Genomic DNA, 20,651 nt, shown 5'->3' on the forward strand with positions numbered 1-20,651 from the left:
AAAAATCTGCATCATTCCAATCTGTAAGCCTTTCTGGATGCTTTGCTTTCCTCCTAAATACAAAAACATGGATGTACTTTATAATCAAATCACAACGTCTACTATTTCAGATGAGTTGAGCTTCGCCATAGTCTTTACATATATTCCCTCGCAACTCTTCCCCCGCCCTGATGTATAACCACCCCTTGTTCTGAGTCACTAAATTAAGCTGCGGATGCAGGCCAAAGGTAACTCTTGGCCCCATTACGTTATCAGATAGTGTCTGCGTCAGTGTGCCATACATTAAACTCCTCTCTGAAGAGCTTGTTGTCATCAGCCATGCGACGGTTCATTTCTTCCTCAAGTTTGTCGACGGGAAGGGGCGGGTACTTCCTGTTTGTGCTGGGCGAGCGAGCCAATAGTGGCACGCACTGGAATTCTGTGCCAACGTGCAGGAAGGGAGGAGGCAGGAGTAGGGAGATGGGGGAAGGAACGGGAGGGGTGACACAGGTAGAGATAAAGAACATGGGATACAGGGTAAGAACATGAGACTGGAACTCTCTTACATCATGTAACACTGACTTCATCCTTCACTGTCTTTTCTTAAAATGCCCAGCAGAGGGCAATGTGACTCAACGCTGTAGCATCACCTAACTGCAGCTCTGTTGATTAGGTAATCACAGTGAACAAAAGCCTCCTGCCAACAATCAACCAGTGAAATGTTATCAGTTGGGGAAGCAAGATCAATCAAGGCTTATCAGAAAAAACTCTGAGTAACAAGTTTGGTCAAGCCGGCTGTACATATTTGCCAACAGGACCCAAAACAAATAAACTGAGTAACCAGGAAGAATGCAGTCATATCTGCCGGCAAACACAAAGTGCAGACACACACACAATATTGCGTGTCTTACCTGCATCATCCGATCTGCCATTGGTCAGTCTGAAGGAGTTCGAATGGCTTCCTGCCTGCTTGTATTTCTTAAACCTGTCAATCAACAGAGATCAAAGTGCATATTAATACACAGAGATACGCATACTGTCTGACACAAATACGCACACGCTGCTTTTGTCTCGCAGCAGAATGCCAATCAGTCATTGCCATGGTAACAGCAGCACCTCAGGCCCTCACCACAGGCCTCCGTGTCTGAAGAACATCACCTGTATTTTACCAACCTGAGCATGTAGAGGACGATGATGATGAAGATGATGACCAGCAGGGAGGACAGAGCCACCATCACAGCTATGATTGGCATGTCATCAGACTGGTTGTTGTCTTTGAAGGGGCAGAAAGAAAAGACAGAATAAATTATCTGTACCGTGCATTTGGCTCGAGAAAAGAAACAAAAAAAAAGGTGTCTGAATACTTGAGATAAATTAGTGTGGTGGTTAAACCTGATGCCACATTCCATTGGCATTACCAAATTACTCTTACTTTACACAGCCTCACTGAAGCCTGGGGGGCCTGTCTGAAATGTGGATGTGGATTATTTTACAAATGTGACTAATTTTGTCAAGAAACTTTAACATCATGTGTTGTTGTGCTACAAAATCTGGAAGACGGATTTCACCAACACGCCAACTAATCTCAAACTAACACGATTCTGGGATGTTTTCTCAAATTAATTGACTAATTTATTTTCTTATCATGAAAAAAATTTGGTGACCAACATTCCAAACTCAAAACTGATTCACAACTGAGTCGCTAGGATCTATAATTACTCACCAAAAAAGACAATTTGAGAATTGCACCCATTTTGTTTTTTTCGCAAGAGTTACATGAGAACCACACTCATGACTGAACAGTAATATGAAGCAGCTGGTTAGCGTCGCATTGCACAAAGACCTGAAACGAAGAAAGAGCGCTAGCCTGGCTTTGTTGAAAGATAAACTCAGTGTACGAGCACTTTAAAAAGTCCAGCATCCTCACAAAAAAAGATTACACAGATTAGATATCATGTGTTAATAAGTGAGCTTCAGAGGGGCTGAAAGGTGGAAGAATTTACCTTTGGACAGACAGTTAGCTGTTCAGCTCTTATTTCCAAGTGGTAACAAAAATCATAGATAATTCCAAAAAAACAAAAATGTCAACCTATTTCTATAAATGACAAACTAAAGTTACTTCTTATTTTTCAACTCATCAATTAATCTACATATCTCACAATTTATTAAATGCTGTCATAGATGTCTAGTAGAGGCTAATGCACTTTTCATTTACACTGAAACTAGAAAAAGTTTTTTTAAGACTGTAAGGTGACCTCAGCCTCTTTCAACACCAGCTTGTATCTTTCCGTTCCATTACGGCCGTCCGTGTTAATATTTCATTGGCTTTAAGAAGAAAAAGAAAAACACAAATGGAGAGTGCAACAGGCTGTCCCTCTGAGTGAGCAGATAAATCACAGTTTAACTGGTCAACCCCTCAGCTTTACTATCTTGGGGTATAACTGGTTATGCCCAAGACGACAGCAGACACAGGGTGACGGCATGAAGCACTGAAACATTTAAGACGTTTGCTGTGAATTCAGTATGAATTATTAAGACTGAAGTTTTAAACACTTTCACAATGTGGAAAAGGACTGTGGTCACACAGGTTTACCATTGCAAGTCAGACATTACACAGGCCAGGTTATCTATTCTGTGTGATGCCTCCTGTAGATTACAATGGCTGACCAATTTGTATGTATTTCCACCGTGAGCATGAGTTACTGGTTGAAGGCGAACCCTGCGGTCTTCCTGGTGACCTTTTATTCCTACAAACAAAAGACATGAGATTGGCCTGAACAACAACGGGAGTTCGGTGTAAAAAAAAAACAACAACTGGCTGCCGTTTGTGTGCTGATGACCGGTCAGTAAGACACGTTAGGGCACAACAAAAGAGACTTTTCTAGAAAACTGCACTGTGGCAATGACAATGGAAAGACAAAATCAGCAGTTCCGTGGATTGACTCAAAATTCAAGAAAGTTCTTAGCGCTGCAGACGAACTATGCTGCAAAGAATGCATCATTTGACTTAATGCTCTACATGCACGTTTTTTGGAACAGCGCCCGGTTATGTTGCGTTTTCGCACACAATTCCCAGGACTTTTCAGTGTTCTCCGACGGACAATGTGTACATTGACCGGAGCAGGAGGACAACAGGCTGCGGGTATCATGTGGAACTGAAACAGCCTTGACGGATCTAATGCCATTTAGAGCTGCTCACAGCTCTCCACACAAGGCTCATAGACGCCCAGAGGGAGACAATGGAGCAATTACATAACACCTACGAGCCCAAAGTGATGATGTTATATAATAGACATAGCCTATAGTCTGTTGCAGCCACATCTGTTGCATTTATGTTGACCAGGAGTGAATGCTAGTAAATGAATGCTTACAAGAACCTCTACAACTTTGTGTTTTTGTACCAAAACATTTCGAATTCTTGCAGCACAATTCAAAACATACGTGCTGTTATTACATTTGATAATAAAAGCATCTCTCCAAATCAATCAGAGACATTTGATAGTGATTTGTGTATTTCTCTACAATCATGTAATCTGAATTATTAATGTCAAAGAAAAGGGTGGGGGAGTCATGTTTCACTTACAGGGATGTTACTAGGATGGTCGGTACACAGGCACGAAGTGGCTAAAAAATAAAGCTGAATAACAGCTGAAATTTGGAGTATTTCCCTTCAAGCGTTTGAGCCAATTTGATGCTAAACATATAAGCTTTTATTGAATACAAATTAGAGATTATGACCACAGTGTCAATAAAAACAACTCGATGATGCTGCTTTAAAACAATGTGAAGATCTCTCACATGCATCACAATAACTGCGAACCTCTTCCTTCTCTAATGTGTACCAGACCTCAACCTCAAATGAATCAAAACAAGGAAAACCAGATTGTTTTCACATAAAAAAATAAAGCTTCTGGGAGTGTCTGGGTCATCTAGTTTGGTGGTATTCTGTTTCTTGTGGATGACTGGTCAAATGCAGGTATGACACGTCAGGATATTTTCAGCCCCGCTACAATGGAGTCTAAAAGCAGAAAAATGTTCAACTATCTAAAATATTAAAGGTTGACTCTTGGCCAGAAAGCTCACTTGCTTGCTCTTTATACTGCTCTGCCACTTGAATAACACACAGCGAAAAGTAACTGCATCATAAGAAAAAAAAAATGACCTGACTCTCTAAGGGTTTTCTTACAGTAAGCCACTAATCTGTAATGTCCAATTTGTTCAAGTATTTTAATAAAATGTCACAAAGTGCTTTTCCTAGCGACCAGTCTACTGGTTAACGAGTAGGAATGATTTCTGTCGACTAAAATTATCTTTGGTTGACTACAGCCCTACAACACTTTCCTTAACCTGTTTTGTCCACTTTTACTCAACCCCCCTGAGCCCTCAAACCTGCCAGCGGGTTTAAAAGGCATGCTGCATTTACAAAACGGCCACAATTACACCACTTCTCAGAGCCAGAAATGCGAAAACAGAGCGACTCAATTGATTTTAAACTCTCCTATGGTCCTTGAACCACTCATCTGTGACGTGCTGTTTGTTTGGGGAAACTTCACCAAATCTAAGCTCGGATAAAATCACTGTATTCTGTATGTCTCATTTAAAAAAACAAAACAAAACAAAAAAAAAACAATTAAAAAAAAAATAAACCGCCGGTCTAACCAAATTCTGTGTAAAACAATAAATTCTATGCTCCTCAGCGTAACTGAGGAGCCACTAATGACTCAGCTGCAGACAACAGACATGTGATGAAAATTCAGGGACTTTTCAGCTGAACTGAGCGGAATGCAGCCTGAGTTTACACGGAGCAGATCGGAGACAAGTATGAAAGTAAAACATGGAAGTCATAAAGTATCGACGCTTTATAGAGTCTCAAATTTTTTAACTTAATGAGAACACCTGTGAGCACTTGGAAACATGTTGTACACTTTTTCCTCCATTTTTTTTTTTTGTAGAATGAATAAGAAAGAAATTCAACTTCAGTTTTTTCTTTTACGATTTATGGTGTTATATTTTTACTACACTGCACAAAAGCCATTTTTGAGCTCTCTCTACTTGTAGTTGTGCTGTTTCCATAGAGGTTCAAGGATTTATATTGCAGTGAAAAATGAACCCAAAGTGAGTAGAAATATGACAGGAGCAAAAAGTAATCATTCAGAAGCTGTTTTGGTTTTCAGAGGGTTGAAGTAGGCCCTGTTCACACATAGCATTAAAATGCGTCTTAGGCAACCTGATGACAAATACAGGTCTGACGCACCCAAAAAGAGACGAGAATTTACTGATTGAACTTTTCCACTGTTTTTTTTAAATTTCAAATTCAAGAGGAACACACTTATAAGGATCTCCCTGTCATCATCATCATAGTGTGTGCACAGCAGGATAAACCACTCTGACACTGTTGCAGGCAGCTGATCCACTGGTGACAAAGAACTTGGATTAGTTTAAACTTAAATGGTCAAAAAGTATGCATCTGAACAAAGTACACATAGCCATGAGAAACTCAGTTGGCCAGTTTTCTGTTTAGCAGCAATCTGCAGTTTTGTCACAGATAAATCCGAATCGAGCAAGACGGCAAAATCAGAAGTGGTACATGAGACTTTCTCCGTGTTTATATCAGCCGCTATCTGAAGATACAGGGTCTGAATGGTGCCTTAAGGAGTTCCCACACTTCTCTGAGTGGGTGAACACCTGCACTGGCTGTGAGAATGTTAACTTCCTATATTCAGCTGGAGGGTTTATGTGCAGCGAAAAAGATAGTAAAAGCTTTGCTAGCAGGCGTTTTACCATTCAAGATAAAAATGAGTTACATCCCCTCTAATCAGAACTCAGCTTGTATTGTTGGGTCACGACATTCTGGTCTATTGAGCCTCTATCACCTGAGACAGATTTGTCCTTGTTCGACTGTTAAAAAGTGCTTCATAATGACAATGAGTTAGGAACAAGTGGCAACCTCCAATGCTGCAAAAACAATTGGAAAGTGACCAAAAATGCAGCTCCCTGAATGGCCACTTGAGGCTGGCCTCAAGGCAAATCAATACCCACAGACACCATAGACTGTATAAAAGATGGACGTAGCTACCATGACATCACCGTTGGTTTCTGTACTGAGAAAATGAAGCCAGGGTTTTGCTACTTCCTGGTCGACATCTTGAATTTTTGGAGCCAGTGACGCAAAAATCGTCGGAGGGGGGCGGAGCCATAGGAGCAGCGATTGGTCAGACGGATTGAGAGGCAGGTCCTCTCTGCCCGCCCACATTTACCACCTTCTGCTCGCTTCGTCTGTATCGTCACTGCTGACTGTCAATCAAGCCAGCCACGCCCCTTGCCCTGCAAAATTGACGATTTTTTAAAAATTCAGTACTGATTTATTTTCAGATTGGCCACCTGATCTCTGGATTTGACTATAAAAACTAATAAGAAAAAAGTCCTGAGCTGTAGGAATGCAGTATTTCGTGATCTGTGATCACTTCTTTTCCAATTCATTCTATGGGAGCCAGGACTTTTTGGAGCCAGCAGCTAGCGGACGTAGTGATATTGCAGGTTTTTGACACTTCCGGGTTGGCTTCATTTTTCAGAGCCGGTTGCTACGTTCATCTTTTATACAGTCTATGATAGACACCCATGTTAAAATGCCCAACTTTAAAGCAGAAAGAAACATGTTTCCACAATTCACTATTAAAGATTCAACACCAAAAAAAATTCCTGCAAGAAATAAATCTAATAAATGTATTTACTAATAAATTCGTACTTAATAATAAGCTCACACAATGTTATATCAAACTTCCTTATATAGGACTTGGCATCAATGATACTTTCGGTACCACAGAGAAACAAATACCATCAAACTTTCTGGCACTGGCTTGGCACCAGTGGATTAGAAAGACATTGTGATTGCAATTTGATGTGGGATATTACTTTTTACAGTCAAGCTTCAGTTTAAAATGTACTGTGTAATGGATTAAAATCGTGATGAAGCATTGCAAATAGAACATATGAAAAGTGTCCCACAAGGAGAAAAACTGATCACAGATAAGTTTAAACCCTGGATCAGATGTGCGGCATAACAAACTTTCTAAATTGCAGTATTTGCTGTTTGCTAACTGCATCGTTTCAAAATGCAATTTGAAATGAATATGTGGATACAGTAAAAACGTGTCAACGTGCTAAATCTAACTGACACGGTCCCTACAGCTAACTCCACGATGGAGGATCACTTCAAGTTCTGCTGCTTGTGTTTTGGGTGCACAGACAGGGAGAACACTTGACACACTCTTGCTTGTCTTTAAACCTCATCTGTCATTTAAAGAAGCAGGTGAGTGTTGAGATCTGCATGCATACAGATTTCTGAGGAGACAGGCAGTACAGAGTACAGCTTTTTGTCTTAACAAAGTAACAGACAGTTGAGTAAAGTTGAAACTATATCCTATAATAGTGGTGAGCTTCCCGATTTTGGTACAGCTAGCCTTAATACTGACTAATCTGGACTCAAAGTCTGGCTCTTTGGGGCACAAATCATTTCACCATGCCCAGGTATGGCACAAATTGTTCACACTTATCAAATTTACTTGGCTTTGGGTTCAAATGTAATCGAGTATGGTACAGACTAATAAGTGTGATGACTCCTTGCTCCAAGATGTCAGCATTCACCTCCTGAGAACATCGTTGTGACTACAGATAGGGATGAGGGCAAAACCTACAGTGGATACGACTGTAATAGTCTAGAATCATCCTTAAAATAGAGAAAAAAAAAGGCAACTCAGTCTGCATATGCACCAACACTCACCATTTGGAGTGCTGTCTGATGTGAAGTCATGCTTCGGTTCCATGGTGGTCTCATCATCCACATGAAATATATCCTCATCAATGTAAGTGTCTGGAGTTGGGGTGTCTGGAGTTGAGGCTGTGGTCCCGTTATCTCCCCCTGCCGGGGTGGGAGGAGGGGGAGGCTCGCTGCTTGGTGGTGGCTGAGGGGCATCGGTAGGGGCTGGAGGTGGGGGAGGAGGGACTGGCAACACTCGTACGGTGGAGTTGGGACCGGCGGGCTGTTCGTCCTCATCTCCAGCTGGGTTTGTGGTCGTGGTGGCAGCTGTTGTTGTCGTTGTCGTTGTTATTGTCGTTGGCGGTATGACTGTGGGGGCGAGCGTGGTGGGTGGGCCCTCAGGGGCTGGCGCGGGTGCGACTGTGAAGTTGAGGGAGGGTGCGACAGGGGGGTCTGTGGGTTTGGCAGTGATATTCGGAGGACCTAGTACAGAAGAAGACAAGGGAGAGGATTTTGCAATGTTTCCACTGTGTACCATTCAACCTGAAAAGGTGAGTGTGTTTGGTTGAAGTGGTGCGTACTTGTGATGGGGACATGGTCCTGGGCTGAGGCCCTGAGGGCTACACCAAGCAGCAGGAGCAGGGGACACACACCCATTCTGCCCTACATGGAGGACACAACACAAAAAGGACAGTCGGGTATTAGTCAAAAACCACCACTCAAAGAAACAATAATAAAAGATACTGAGCGCAGTTGTTTTTAAAGACCAGGAGATTGAGGGTTTATTTGTTGTATAATCCACTGTGTGCTTTCCAAAATCCCCAATCCTAATCCAACATGCTCATCCTTTGAAAGGAATTTTAAATAAAAATGCGCCCATGACGTTAGCTTGTGTGCGTGTTAAATATTGCTTACCTGAAGAAGCGAAGTTGGCATCAATCACTCATTCGCACAGCGTGGTCCTGTAAACCAACAGAAACAACAGATGATGCTTAGCACGACAAAGAGGATTTCATTACTTTCCTGTGCTTTATTGTATTATTTTAAAACTAAAACCAAATCCTTGCACCACGATTCTGTAAGACCTGTCAGATGAAAGTCACAGTGAGGTAAAAGAAGAGACATTAGTAGAAATGTGGCCCAGCTGTTGCACACAGGTTAGAATTTTAAAAACTGAACATTATGACAGAATTGATGAAGCCTCTTGGATGAGAGGTGAAACGTCTTCAACGAACTCAAGCAAGTACAGTTGCTACGATTCATCTACCAGACTAACCATGACCTGGATGACTGAGAATCTTCACAGACATGAATATTATGACCTGTATGATGTCAACATGCCCATATCATATTATCAAAATGTAAAAATCAGATGAGTGATTCAAAGAAAAGCAAAATTAATACACAAAAAAGTACGTTTTTACACTACAGTTGTAGCAGTTTGTCACAGTGGAATAAGCCAGTATGATTGCTTAAAACACAGTTTTGCCTGCATCTGCGATACTGTAATATCATGTCACGGCTATGTTCATTTCAACCGTATCACATTCTGGTTTGCATATGCATAAAGCTATGTTCCACTCAGCCATCATTTCCCTGACACTGAGCATTCATTTACCCAAAGCATGAGACCAAAACAGAATTAGTGTCACACTTAAATTCCTGCTGTGACAGTGAATCAGCACTTAGGACACTATTCACCCACTGATAGTGAGTGGAGGGCGGAGGCTACGCAGACTTGGAGAAAGCATGACTGAGCTGTGATAATCCGTAGACCTAATCCCATGGTCTTGACCCTGGAATAATCCAGCCCGTCTGCCTCTACTAACAGAGATACTTCAACACTGGACTGAGCCAATAACTGCAGCGCTACCACACACAAACTGGTGTTTTACATCACGGATTATTGCATCAGTGGGCAGGAGGATAAATTGGGCGCTAAAAGCTCTAATAGTGCCACTTGCCAATCTTCTGCTGTTTTCAACCGAGCTCATTCATAGCAGTACTTACATTTTGGTTTTAGCACAGGACTGTTTGGCTCTGACTGCAGCCAGAAATGGGGCATGATGAGCAAGTTATGTGGTCAATGAGGATGCTATTAACCTACAAATCCAATTGTTGCTCTCCCTTTCTCTCCGTCACCCATCCATGCATCCATTTAGCCAGCAATTATCTGCTTCCAGAAGATTATTCAACCCCTCAAAAAACAGAAAACAACAAGCAAAAATGTAAAACGTATTTGTATAAAAATCACACACTGACCAACAACACTGCACGACATGTTTTTGCAAAGAGGGGGCTTTTTCTCACACAATGACGGCATTCTGGGAAGCTTTCTTTTGATCCTTTTCAAGAGAAACAGTGGGACGATTTGCATCTGCATCACAGGTATGAAGTGAATTTGATAGAGATCTATGTTATTTTATTTGATAAATTACTGATTATTTTCTCAGTGAATCTTTTAGTTCATGCCAGAAAACGGCCAGATTCCCTTTTACTTTTTAGGCTGATGGTCTAAACCCAAAGATACTCAGTTTACAATCCCCCACCATGAGTAAGCAAACAGCAAATGTTCAGAGTGAATCAGTCGTTTTTTTTTTAAATCACATAGTTTTCAAACTGTTTCTTTAACTGATACATGTCAAAACCAAAAGGTGGCCTTTACACAGTCCATGGTTCACTACTGAAATGCAGGCACACTGCTATTCTGGCTAAATGCTGTTTATTTTCATATCATATCAGATATTACATTCTGCCAGTGACTGACAGGTGTGGTCACTACATGTATCTCCACTGTATCAATAGCTTGGCCAGATTACGATATATCAAAGTGCATGTTGCTTCCTTTATTTCCTGTGTGATCATGTAGACATAAAAGAAACCCCCCTGCTAATCCATAAAGGACATCGGGAAACCCTGAATTCCTACCTCTACCATCCTCCTCTTCAATACTCATTAGTGGAGTGACTCAGCTATAAGGGACAAGATTAGTAACTGTCACTTTGTGTAAAAGTGTGTTATAAGGTTACTAATGGTTACGTTTACATCAATGAGCTTTTTTTGTTTTTTTAGTGACCTTTTCTTAATGGAGCATGACTCATTGTTTTCTATGTGCCATCCATTGAGGCTAGATGACGCGTCACTGTGTTGCTGTAAGTGATATAAGCCAGTCCTGTTGCTAACCTTCACAGATGCTGCAGGAGCCCAAGAGGGTTTTATCGAGAAACTGTGTAGCACCAAAAGTACAACTCCCCGGGGATGCATCTTAATGCGTTTTGGCCTCTTGAGAAGCAGTGTGTGTGTGTGTGTGTGTGATTCTTTCTTCAACAGACATATGTGTTGGTGGAGGACATGATTAATTTAAGAGGCACTGAGCAAGTGCTTCTATTTGTGCAACTTTCAGATTCTGTGCAGTCACTGCTTTCTATTAAAAAGACACTCTAGGAGATGGTTTATTCTAATTCACACTCGAGGAAAATATGGGATGAAGAAACTACTAGGGTTCAATTAAGTAGGTGTTTGTGTACTTAGATTAATATGCAGGATATTGTGGTTGAAGTAAATCCCTCAGTGGGCATTCTGACCAGGCTCTAATAATGTTCAGACGATGACTGATGAACATGTTCTTGCTGAACACCTTGATATTGCGACACCAATGCTGGCAACACGAGACACGCTTCTACTTAAAAAGGACAAAGAAAGAGCTTATTACCGCTTCCTGATTTGATCCCAGGTTTCACAAACTGATAAAAACACTTTTCATCCTTATTCTGGCTTCTTTCAATCGAGCCTTCTGCTGAGCTTTGTGATACAGCCAAATATTAAAAAGGAGAGTAAACATCTTTCCAACAGTTTCATCATGCTATTCCCTGCAGAGGAAACATGTACATGCCCATCTATTAGCGAATGAATGTACTCAAAAGGTAGTCATGCAGCGCACGCTCTCCTGACTTTGGGCTTGTGTTGTGCAGCCATGTGAATATTTTTCAGACAAGGCAGAGCACTTAGAGCAAGCCCTTTACAGCAGTCACTGTGGGGATGAGCTGTCCAATAGGGAAGTGCAAAACGGCCACAGCTTTCTTAAGACTAAGACATGCAAGTCAGAAATCAATAGTTTGACTGGTGGGAATAAAAAAAACAAAAAACCCTTCCACAAAGATGTGACTAGACATCATTAAATAAAAACAAAGAAACAAATAAGTGTTTTCTTTCATTCCCATCAGTTTAGCCCAGTTCAGGGAAAAAGTCTCCGAATTTTTTACACATGACTGTAAGTCACATCTGAGTCACTCATGGCTTCATAGTTGCACCTGGGAGTGCAGAATTTTTTGTTTTTTTACAGGATTGCTTTAGAGGAAACTGTTAATATTTGTTAAAATTTCAAATGAGACAGGCAAAATAAAGTAATTTTTATGAAATATGATTTGAAGCTTAAATGTGGATTTGTATCAAAACCACACGTCACAACTGGTTAGTTAAAGAACTGTCAGAAAGTTGTTTTTTGTTTTTTTTTTAAATCCAACGACTACAGCTTTTACTATTTGTTCTCTGATAAACTGTTTAAAGATAACATGTCTTTGAAACCCCACAGTGGGTTTTGTGGTTTAGAAAGTTAAACAGAGCAAGATTTTGCTGTTTATGAGTTGCTTCTCTTTAAAAAAGTTGCCTATTTTAACTATTGTTACAGATGTTTATCAAGCCATTTCTGTTTCTTACATTTGAGCCTTTTTGTCTCATGCCACCTAGGCAAAGCTGCTGTAGAATAAAGAAACGTGGACAGCTTGTCACAAATTTCTCAGCAACAAATAAAACAAAAATAGAAAAATAAAGCAGTGATGGATTCAGATCAGAAGGCAGGAACGTGTACTCAGTGCAATCTACACATACAAGACAACATGTAAGATTTCTAAGCCTTTCCTATATTGCATGTCAATGTCAACAGCACTGTGCAAAGCTCGGCGCTTCTTGAGCCTGCGAGTCGTGAGCCCGGCTAACTAATGAAGACAGTTGCCACTCTGCCTGTGGCCAAACGCAGACCTCATAGGAGTGCAATCACACAGTTGTGAAAGGACTGGGCTGTTCCCATGCCATTTCATTCACGCAGTGAAAGGAACACTTATAGGTAGAATATAAAGGAAGTCCAATTACATCTCCATGACAACCAAAGGCCAAGACGCAGGATCAATGCAAGGTAGTCATTTAATATGGAGAGTTCATGTTCAAGTCTGTGGATTTTAGAGACGCTTTAGTACTTACCTGTGACCTGAGGTGCAGTAATAATAGTCTTTTCCAACTGCATGAATTTATGAACAGCTTAAGTTGGGTGAAACAGTGATTCTCCAAAAGGATGAAACCACTTTCGAATGAGATAAGAATCCTCAGTTGTTACTGCTCATTCATCAGTGTATAATGTGCTATTTGAACTAGATCTGACTGAAATCCAGTGACAAACGCCGCCAAAGAACACAGCCACTACCAAAACCGCAGGAATCCTCAATGTTTGTTATTATTCTGAAAGAAATCTCAAATCAGCAAATTGTATTTAAAAATTCCTCGAGGATAACCCGAGGCGAGCGAGCGAGCCGGAAACCCGACAGACACAGAGCCTGCAGGCTTCGCTGATATGACACCAGCAGCGGTGGTCAAGGGGACTTCACCATTCATGCAGAGAAATATTTTCTTCTGGCTTTCTTACAAGGCATCCTGCTTCACTAGTTGCTGCAGCGCTGGATAATGCTTGTCTGTCTGTCTCCATTCATGGCATATTAATACTGTTTCTATGTCTTCAGAGGGAGGGGGTCTGGGGCAGCAGGAATACTGTGAATGCTTCTCTTCATGGGAGACTGAAGTAGGCCTGACTCAGGGCCGCGAGGACTCTTGCTCTAAAACAGACCACAGATTATATGTCCCCTGTGCCACATACAACAGCCACAATCCTCTGGACTTCCCTTTCTGAGGGATACTACTCCCTGCTGGTGTGGTTTGTGTTCCTGTTGGCTTCATTCATGAGCTGGTGAGTTGATGAAAAGACGAAGAGAAGCATGGGATTACTATTCTAGCTAATCATAAGGGCAAGAGTGACCGCTGCGTGTGTTATTAAGCCTGTAATGATGATTCGGTTCCATCAGGCTGGAACGATCAAGAGGGCTCACTCGTTTGCAATGAGTGAGAGCGGTGAGTCAGTGAAGCTCTGCTCTGTGTCTGCTCTGTTGTGGGGTTTCTCACAGAGCATGCCAGGGGCCTCTCAAGCTTTCCCACATTGGACACAGAGAGGATGTGGAGGCGCAAAGCATGGCCTACCCACAAAAGCCACTGTGACCTTGAAGCGTGGTGTGGGGCCAAGCGGACAGCTCAAGGGCCACAATGAAACTTGATTCAACTATGGCCTGTGGCCTTTGAAACCTAAACACCAAAACTGGTTTCTACATCCAGCTGGCAGCTCTGGCCGGGCATTAGACAGGCTGGCACTGACCAAAATGTATCCGTACTATCAAAAACTGTCAAGCCTCAAAAGTGAACACTCTTAGTTTCCTCTACTTATTCTTGAACAAAATAATACAGTCTTTTGTTTAAATTCCAATTTAAATATAGAAACGTAAGTTCCTGTACAGCTGCTGGTGTTTAGAAAGCATTGAATTTATACAAAGTTTAGCTTATTTCCTAAACAAATGTTCAGCATAAAGAGTTTGTTACGGTAACACTCGTACCAGCATTAATATCCAGCATTGAACAATCCTGCACTTAAGTAGTTAACAGTAGCATTACTACAGTGTAGAAATACATTAGTACAGCGACAGGAAGAAGTTCTGAAAACGGTACTCGAGCTGGTGTAGGGCTTGGTGTTGAACAATAGCAACGTGTACCAGTGATGGAGACTTCATCAATAGTAATAAAAACAAACAGTGAAATAGCATGTTCACTAGTCTCATTTAAATTAATTATGTTCGCTTGTAATAACAAATTCCAACCTCAGGCTCATACACAGTCTAACATTAAATGAATCCATTTGTGTATGTTTTTCCTTGTTAACGTTAATTTGTTTACCTGTGTACATTGATAACGTATTAAGTACGGTGGTTAAAGTCAAAATAACCCTATTTTCTACAGGCTTTACTAAAAATAGCTGAATATAAATGATCAGTAATTATTGACATTGACCAGAAGTTAACATTTTGTCTCCTGCTGCTCTCTATCATCACATATGCCATGTTTCAATACAGCCACATTCAAGATAAACCTCATTTTCATTCATGTTTTTTGGTTTCTTTATCAGACAATGTAAGTGGTTCGAAATTGGACTACAGCTCATAAATACTACCTTAACCAGGTGTCAAGCTGTTGCTGCAGATAAAATAATTACTTTATGATCAATACATTGCCATTGATTATTAAAGGACTGATCACTGAGTAAGATAAAAGCTCATCCACTTATCTACTGCATCACATCTATCACCAACATGAAAATACAGACGCAACTCTTTACACGTTTAAAGTAAAAGTGCTCGGTACAGAAAATGCCCCCTTTGAGTGATATACTACTGGTTATAAAGTTAATAAATAAATGTTAATGATTCATTTTTGTTTAAGTGGAATGTAATAACCTGTTTTAGACAATGTCAGGTTGTTCAGTCTAACAATGTGTTATTTTATAAGCTAGTCGGATGTTTTTAGATTGACTTGATGTTGTCGTAGGAAAACCCACACATAATGCCAAAATATTCAAGAAAGAAAAAGAGAAAGAGAAAAACAGTGATGAAATCAAAATAAAACCTAATTTTAAGATTTTACAAACTGTCTAGCTTCACTTCCGTCATTTATGCTTTGCAACAATGGGTGCCCAAAGTGACGGTTCTGGTATCTGAAGCGACCATCCTACTGCACCAGTCCCCTCCTTTTCCTCTGGCAGATAAGCAACTCAACCACGAGGACAAGACAATCATCAGAGGCTCCACTTCAGAGTAATGTCACGACAGTGCTTCTACGCCATCCCCTCCTCTTCGAAGTGCATTTTTATGTGGTGCACTGAAAGACTTCTCAAGCTTACTTAAATGCTCTTTGGATATTTTTTCACAGCAGGGCAAAAAAAAAAAAAAAAAGTTCTTGCCTGCTGGCCAATGCCAAGGGCAAATATAAATATTTATAACTACAACTCTGAACTGGCTTTCAATTCAACCTAAGCCTCGACTGTGAAGGCATTGTTTAAAACAGCACATCAAAGTTTTTGATGAGAGAGGAAAACCTGACTTAAAAAACAATAACACAACATGACTGAATGTGTAATTTTGCTCTAAGTTTGGTCTTTTTTCCTCAACAAAAACAGAGAAAATGGATTCTATGCTCACTAAACAGTGAATGATGGCCACTTTAACAGACGTCCTGTATAACAGCCACATAATATATGCATGCAGTTATGATACAGAGGTGCAGCAAAGTGTTAATGCAAGAGTGTTAATATGTTGCATGTGAAAAAGGCCCGCTTAAAAAAAAAAGAAAGATGGAATTGGAGGGTGGCAATTGGATTTTGACTGACCTGGATCGCACGTGAGCTTACAAGATTAAAAGCAACTCTTTGCAGAAAATACTTCTTACATAAAAAAAAAAATCACAACCTGAAGTTCACAGGAAAGAAATAAGCTGCTATCCATATTCCTCATTGGTATGATGAACCAGAAACATCAATCATCCCACAACAAGAGGATGTAAAGCAAAGGTTTACTCAATAATTTGAAGGTATTATATAATTACTACTCCGCATCCACGGGACAGCGCAAAGCTGAATGATTCTCAGTAAAGTCCTTCTACACAGGCAAGATTTATGAATCACTGGTAATCGCACAGGTTCATTTCCTGTTTTGTGGAATAAATGTCATTAAGGCTGAATGACATATCACATGTAGCTGCAATCAAGCTCCATAATGCTTCATAATCCCCTAAATGTCGCAGTGCTTATCCTGTCAGAGCTGAATTACAGTGCTCTTCCACAGCAAAATGTGTAGGCCTACAGGTGGAAACAAAAATATACCTCCTGCCCCACCCTAAGAGCTAACTCATAATATTGTGACAGAGCCCTGAAATTGTGAAATTTCACAACACTGAGGTAATTTTTTTTGAGAACATCCACCCATCGAAACTTCACGCAAAGCTCCCACGAGGCGATTTCAAGCTATACTTATTCGTATTTTTAGAAACTGGGCCAATCATGAAAAGTGTGGTGTGAGGATCACTCAAGCTCCACTGCTGAAACACTTTGAGCTTCCCAACGACAGAAATAACTTCTCTTTTCTTAAAATAGGTTGAAGGAGATATGGATGATAACAGCTCTGCCTTTCTCTGTCGTATCGCCAAAGCACACGTTTGTTTTTTTAATTTTACTCTCTCCTCCTCTTCCGCACTCCGACTTTGATGAGATGGTGCGGTTTGACAGCCAGAGACGGCTTGACAGGTTTTTTTTTGTTTTTTTGGGGGGGAGGGAAGAGGTGGACGTGTTCAGGCCTGACGAGCAGAGGTCAAGGTAGGCCTGGAAGAGGAGTCGCATGAGTTTGGAGGCTGTGCAGCTCGAGTTATGCACTTGGATGCTCCTTAATGTGACATGACGACCTCGATGAAGCATGTTGCGGAGCGGCACACAGCCCGAGGTATGCAGTTCAGTGAATCAGACCAGACATTATGAGTCGAGACATAGCAGAGGTTTGTTCGGATGTGACAAGCCAGGTTGTGCATGCCTCCTCTGCAGCCTGGTGATGCTCTGCTCTGACTCGTGAGCTTTCAAACTCCTTCGCTGATGCAAAGTACTGTTTGCACTAATACATATTAGGGATCGAGGGTTTTTCAGGGACGATACCAATGCAGATTACTGGTCATCAAGAAAGACAAATAGCCACTACTTTGAACTGAAATACATCAAATGTTACACTTTAATAGCACTTGATTGCAGGAAACCTGTCATTTATAAGTAGGCTTATTCATTATAGCAATAGGGGTGATGCTATCAGAAAATCACAGAATGCTATAATGTTCTTCTCTGTTTACTGATCAATCGATCAATTGAGATTGAACAGTTTGTCTCTGGCAGTTCTGCTCTGCTGTTCTTTTCTGTTTTATAAATATTTCTGTGCCCACTACGGCCTTCATCTTAAACCATTATGAGTGACTGTTTTAAGGTAATCTGTGGTTGCCTCCTAACTTAGCCGCTAGTGCAGTCTTACTGTAGCCTATTGTAAAAGGAGTTCATTTCCTAGCAAGTGGCGATGGCTTGTGTTTCTGTTGCAAGTTGTATCTTGCTTAGAGAGTCATTGCTGAGACCACAGAGTTACTACAGACAGAGAGAGGCAGACCCAAAGTGGTGCATTTAATTTAGAGGTAATCCTCAATAAGAATAACAACATCGATAATTGGGAAAATGCAAAATATCGGCCCTGATGATCGGTCTGTCCTCAATGCCTGATTCTCATCATCTCTTTTGACAGTCTTTTACAATAATCCATGTTGTAATGAGCTGAATAATCACAACTTGTTGTCCAAGTAACACATTAAAAAAAAAAAAACACCCACAAGACTGAAATGGTATGCTTGGTTACACCCAACATTCAGAGAGAGAGAAAAAGAGGAGAATATTAATCATTACAAAAACTTTGGGAGAGGTTGTTAAAAAGGGGGGAATGCACACACACACACACATATGCAAGGAGAAGGGCTTCAAGAAACACAAAGCAGCCGCTGTGATTTGACAGAGCAGCACACGTTAACGTCAGGGCGACCTAATTCCTGTTGTGGGTCGCCTGAAGCCCCCCTCCTGCTCCGGCTCCTCCACCCAGCCAGCTCCCCTCCCTCCCTCTCTCTCTCTGAACGTGTAATAACAAAGCATTGATCAATAAAGTGTACTTTCCAACGAGCCCCAGCAGCCCGGACCCCCTTTTTTCCCCCTTTTGTGCCAGCGCAACAGCATCTAAGCTAGCCCGGTTCTGACCCCCTGAAATGCCGCCGCTCTCATCTCAAAGCCCCCTTTTTCTTGAGAGCCCCCTTCGCCAAAAAAAAAAAAAAAAATTCCCTCCCTGCCTCCGAGCTACTTCTGAAATGTTCAGGCGTTTACAAGGAGGTGCTGCAACTGCTCCTCCGTGTAACAAGCCCGGGTTTGTCTCCGACACCGTGTAGCCAAAGCGTTGGGGAGGGAGGGGGGACAAAGTGGCTGTTTGTGGGTGTTACAGCAGGAGGAAACACGCTCGTTGTAACAAGTGTGATTCAGCTTTGCGCAACGAAAACAAGAAAACTCACCACCAACTCCTGTAGCTCCCAGAGAAAATCCGAAGTCTGGGGAGGGAAGAGAAGGGAAAAAAAAAAAAAAAAAAACCCGAGTAGGAATTTATCCCCTCTTTCTCTTCCACGTTTTTCAACCCCAGCCCCCTGTCTCCACACCCCAGGAACCGAGAGTGTGAGCGGGGTGGGGGGACCTGGGTGATAGCCGAGGAGGGAAGCACGATCTGGGACACACAGCCAACACTTTCACGGGCAGTTTTATCCGCTAAATCCCGGTGAAGAAGGCAAACCCCCCAGATAAATCAGCGATTCGCCCTCGCGTCTCGTCTCGTCGGAGGGTACTTTCTTTGGCTTCCTGGGTGTTAAATCCCACAGTTTATCCGCTGTATCCGGGCGCGTCGGCCGACTATTCTAGTCCGCCATGTTGTGTGTCTGTCTGCATAGGAAGAATGGGAAGCGAGCAGCGAATTCCCAGGCCAGGCCCCGTCTCTTCTCCGCTCCGCTCCTCCGCAGCCCGCAGCGACACCTGCCGGCCGAGCCGCGCCCTGCACCAGCCACACTGCAGCGGGGACCCACGGAGGGACCCACGGAGGGCCCAGGGGGGCACCTGACAGCCGGAGGACAATTTTAAGGAACTGGAATTAAATATTTCTGTTTTATGCTACTTTATGCCACCAGGTCACTTCATACAGAGGGAAATCTTGGACATTTAGGAAAGTACATTAATAGGGCTACATTCTAAATATACAATTTCCATTTTAAGCTATTTTATACCAGCACTTTAAAAAAAATACTATTTGTTATATTTATCATTATTTAATAGTCAACAATATTTCAGAGGGAATTCTTTTCATTTTTTCTTTTTTCATTTTAAGATATTTTCTACTTCCTCTCCACCAGCTTATTAAAATGTATTATTATCTGTTATTTTTATTATTAAATAGTCAGCAACATATCAGAGGGATTTCTTGTACTTTTCACAAAATGTGTACCTACTATACTTGAGAAATTTTTTTTCTGCTACTTTTTTATTTCCCCTCCACTACTTTAATATGTTTATCATATTATTATTATTATTATTAGCTAAATAATATTAATGTTATAAATGTTTGATAACATTAACAGGCCAACATTTACTGCAGTACTTCATTCAAGCTAAGTGGTGTTACTGCTTGGCTTTTTTCATGCGACTGTATGCTTTCACTTCAATACATTATTTGCTATTTGTTGTATACATCATTATTTAATAGTCAACAACATTTCAGAGGGAGTACTTTTTACTGTGCTACATTTATTGATGGAAAGGAACATTAACAGGCCCACCTTTACTCCAGCACTGCACTTAAGTACAATTGTGGGGAACCTGAAGTTACTTTACTTGAGTATTGCCATGTTATGTTACTTTAGACTTCCACTCAGCTACATTTATTTTACAGCTTCACTTACTTTCAAGAAGTTAAAGACTGAACTTTTTGTCCTCTTTTTAAAAGCAGCATTTCAGATGCATATGTATTGTTAACAGCCTCACCAAAGAGTGATTTGTTCCCTTCTAAACTTCTCACATGGATTCATTTAAATAAGCGTTCAAATGATCCAACTGCGCACAAGAATCAAAGATGAGAGAAAACGTCCAAAAACTGAAAACAGACTTGTGTTTGTTCTC

At 41.2% G+C, this 20,651-nt stretch overlaps 1 protein-coding gene across 1 annotated transcript in view; it reads right to left on the reverse strand.

Moving 5' to 3' along the window:
* ptpra (protein tyrosine phosphatase receptor type A) overlaps window positions 1-19,012 on the reverse strand; it is a 29,728-nt gene extending 10,716 nt beyond the window's left edge. The window contains exons 1-7 of the mRNA XM_008280537.1: window positions 19,007-19,012; window positions 8,651-8,697; window positions 8,317-8,398; window positions 7,760-8,218; window positions 1,153-1,252; window positions 891-964; window positions 282-418 (exon numbers count right to left, since the gene is read on the reverse strand). Coding sequence (XP_008278759.1) covers window positions 282-418; window positions 891-964; window positions 1,153-1,252; window positions 7,760-8,218; window positions 8,317-8,398; window positions 8,651-8,671 — 873 coding nt within the window. The 5' untranslated portion in view covers window positions 8,672-8,697; window positions 19,007-19,012. The remainder of the gene's footprint in view (window positions 1-281; window positions 419-890; window positions 965-1,152; window positions 1,253-7,759; window positions 8,219-8,316; window positions 8,399-8,650; window positions 8,698-19,006) is intronic.
* Between the last annotated feature and the right edge of the window lie 1,639 nt (window positions 19,013-20,651).

The sequence above is a fragment of the Stegastes partitus genome, unplaced genomic scaffold (assembly GCF_000690725.1).
Source record: "Stegastes partitus isolate 25-593 unplaced genomic scaffold, Stegastes_partitus-1.0.2 Scaffold197, whole genome shotgun sequence".
In the NCBI taxonomy this organism is placed as follows: Eukaryota; Metazoa; Chordata; class Actinopteri; family Pomacentridae; genus Stegastes; species Stegastes partitus.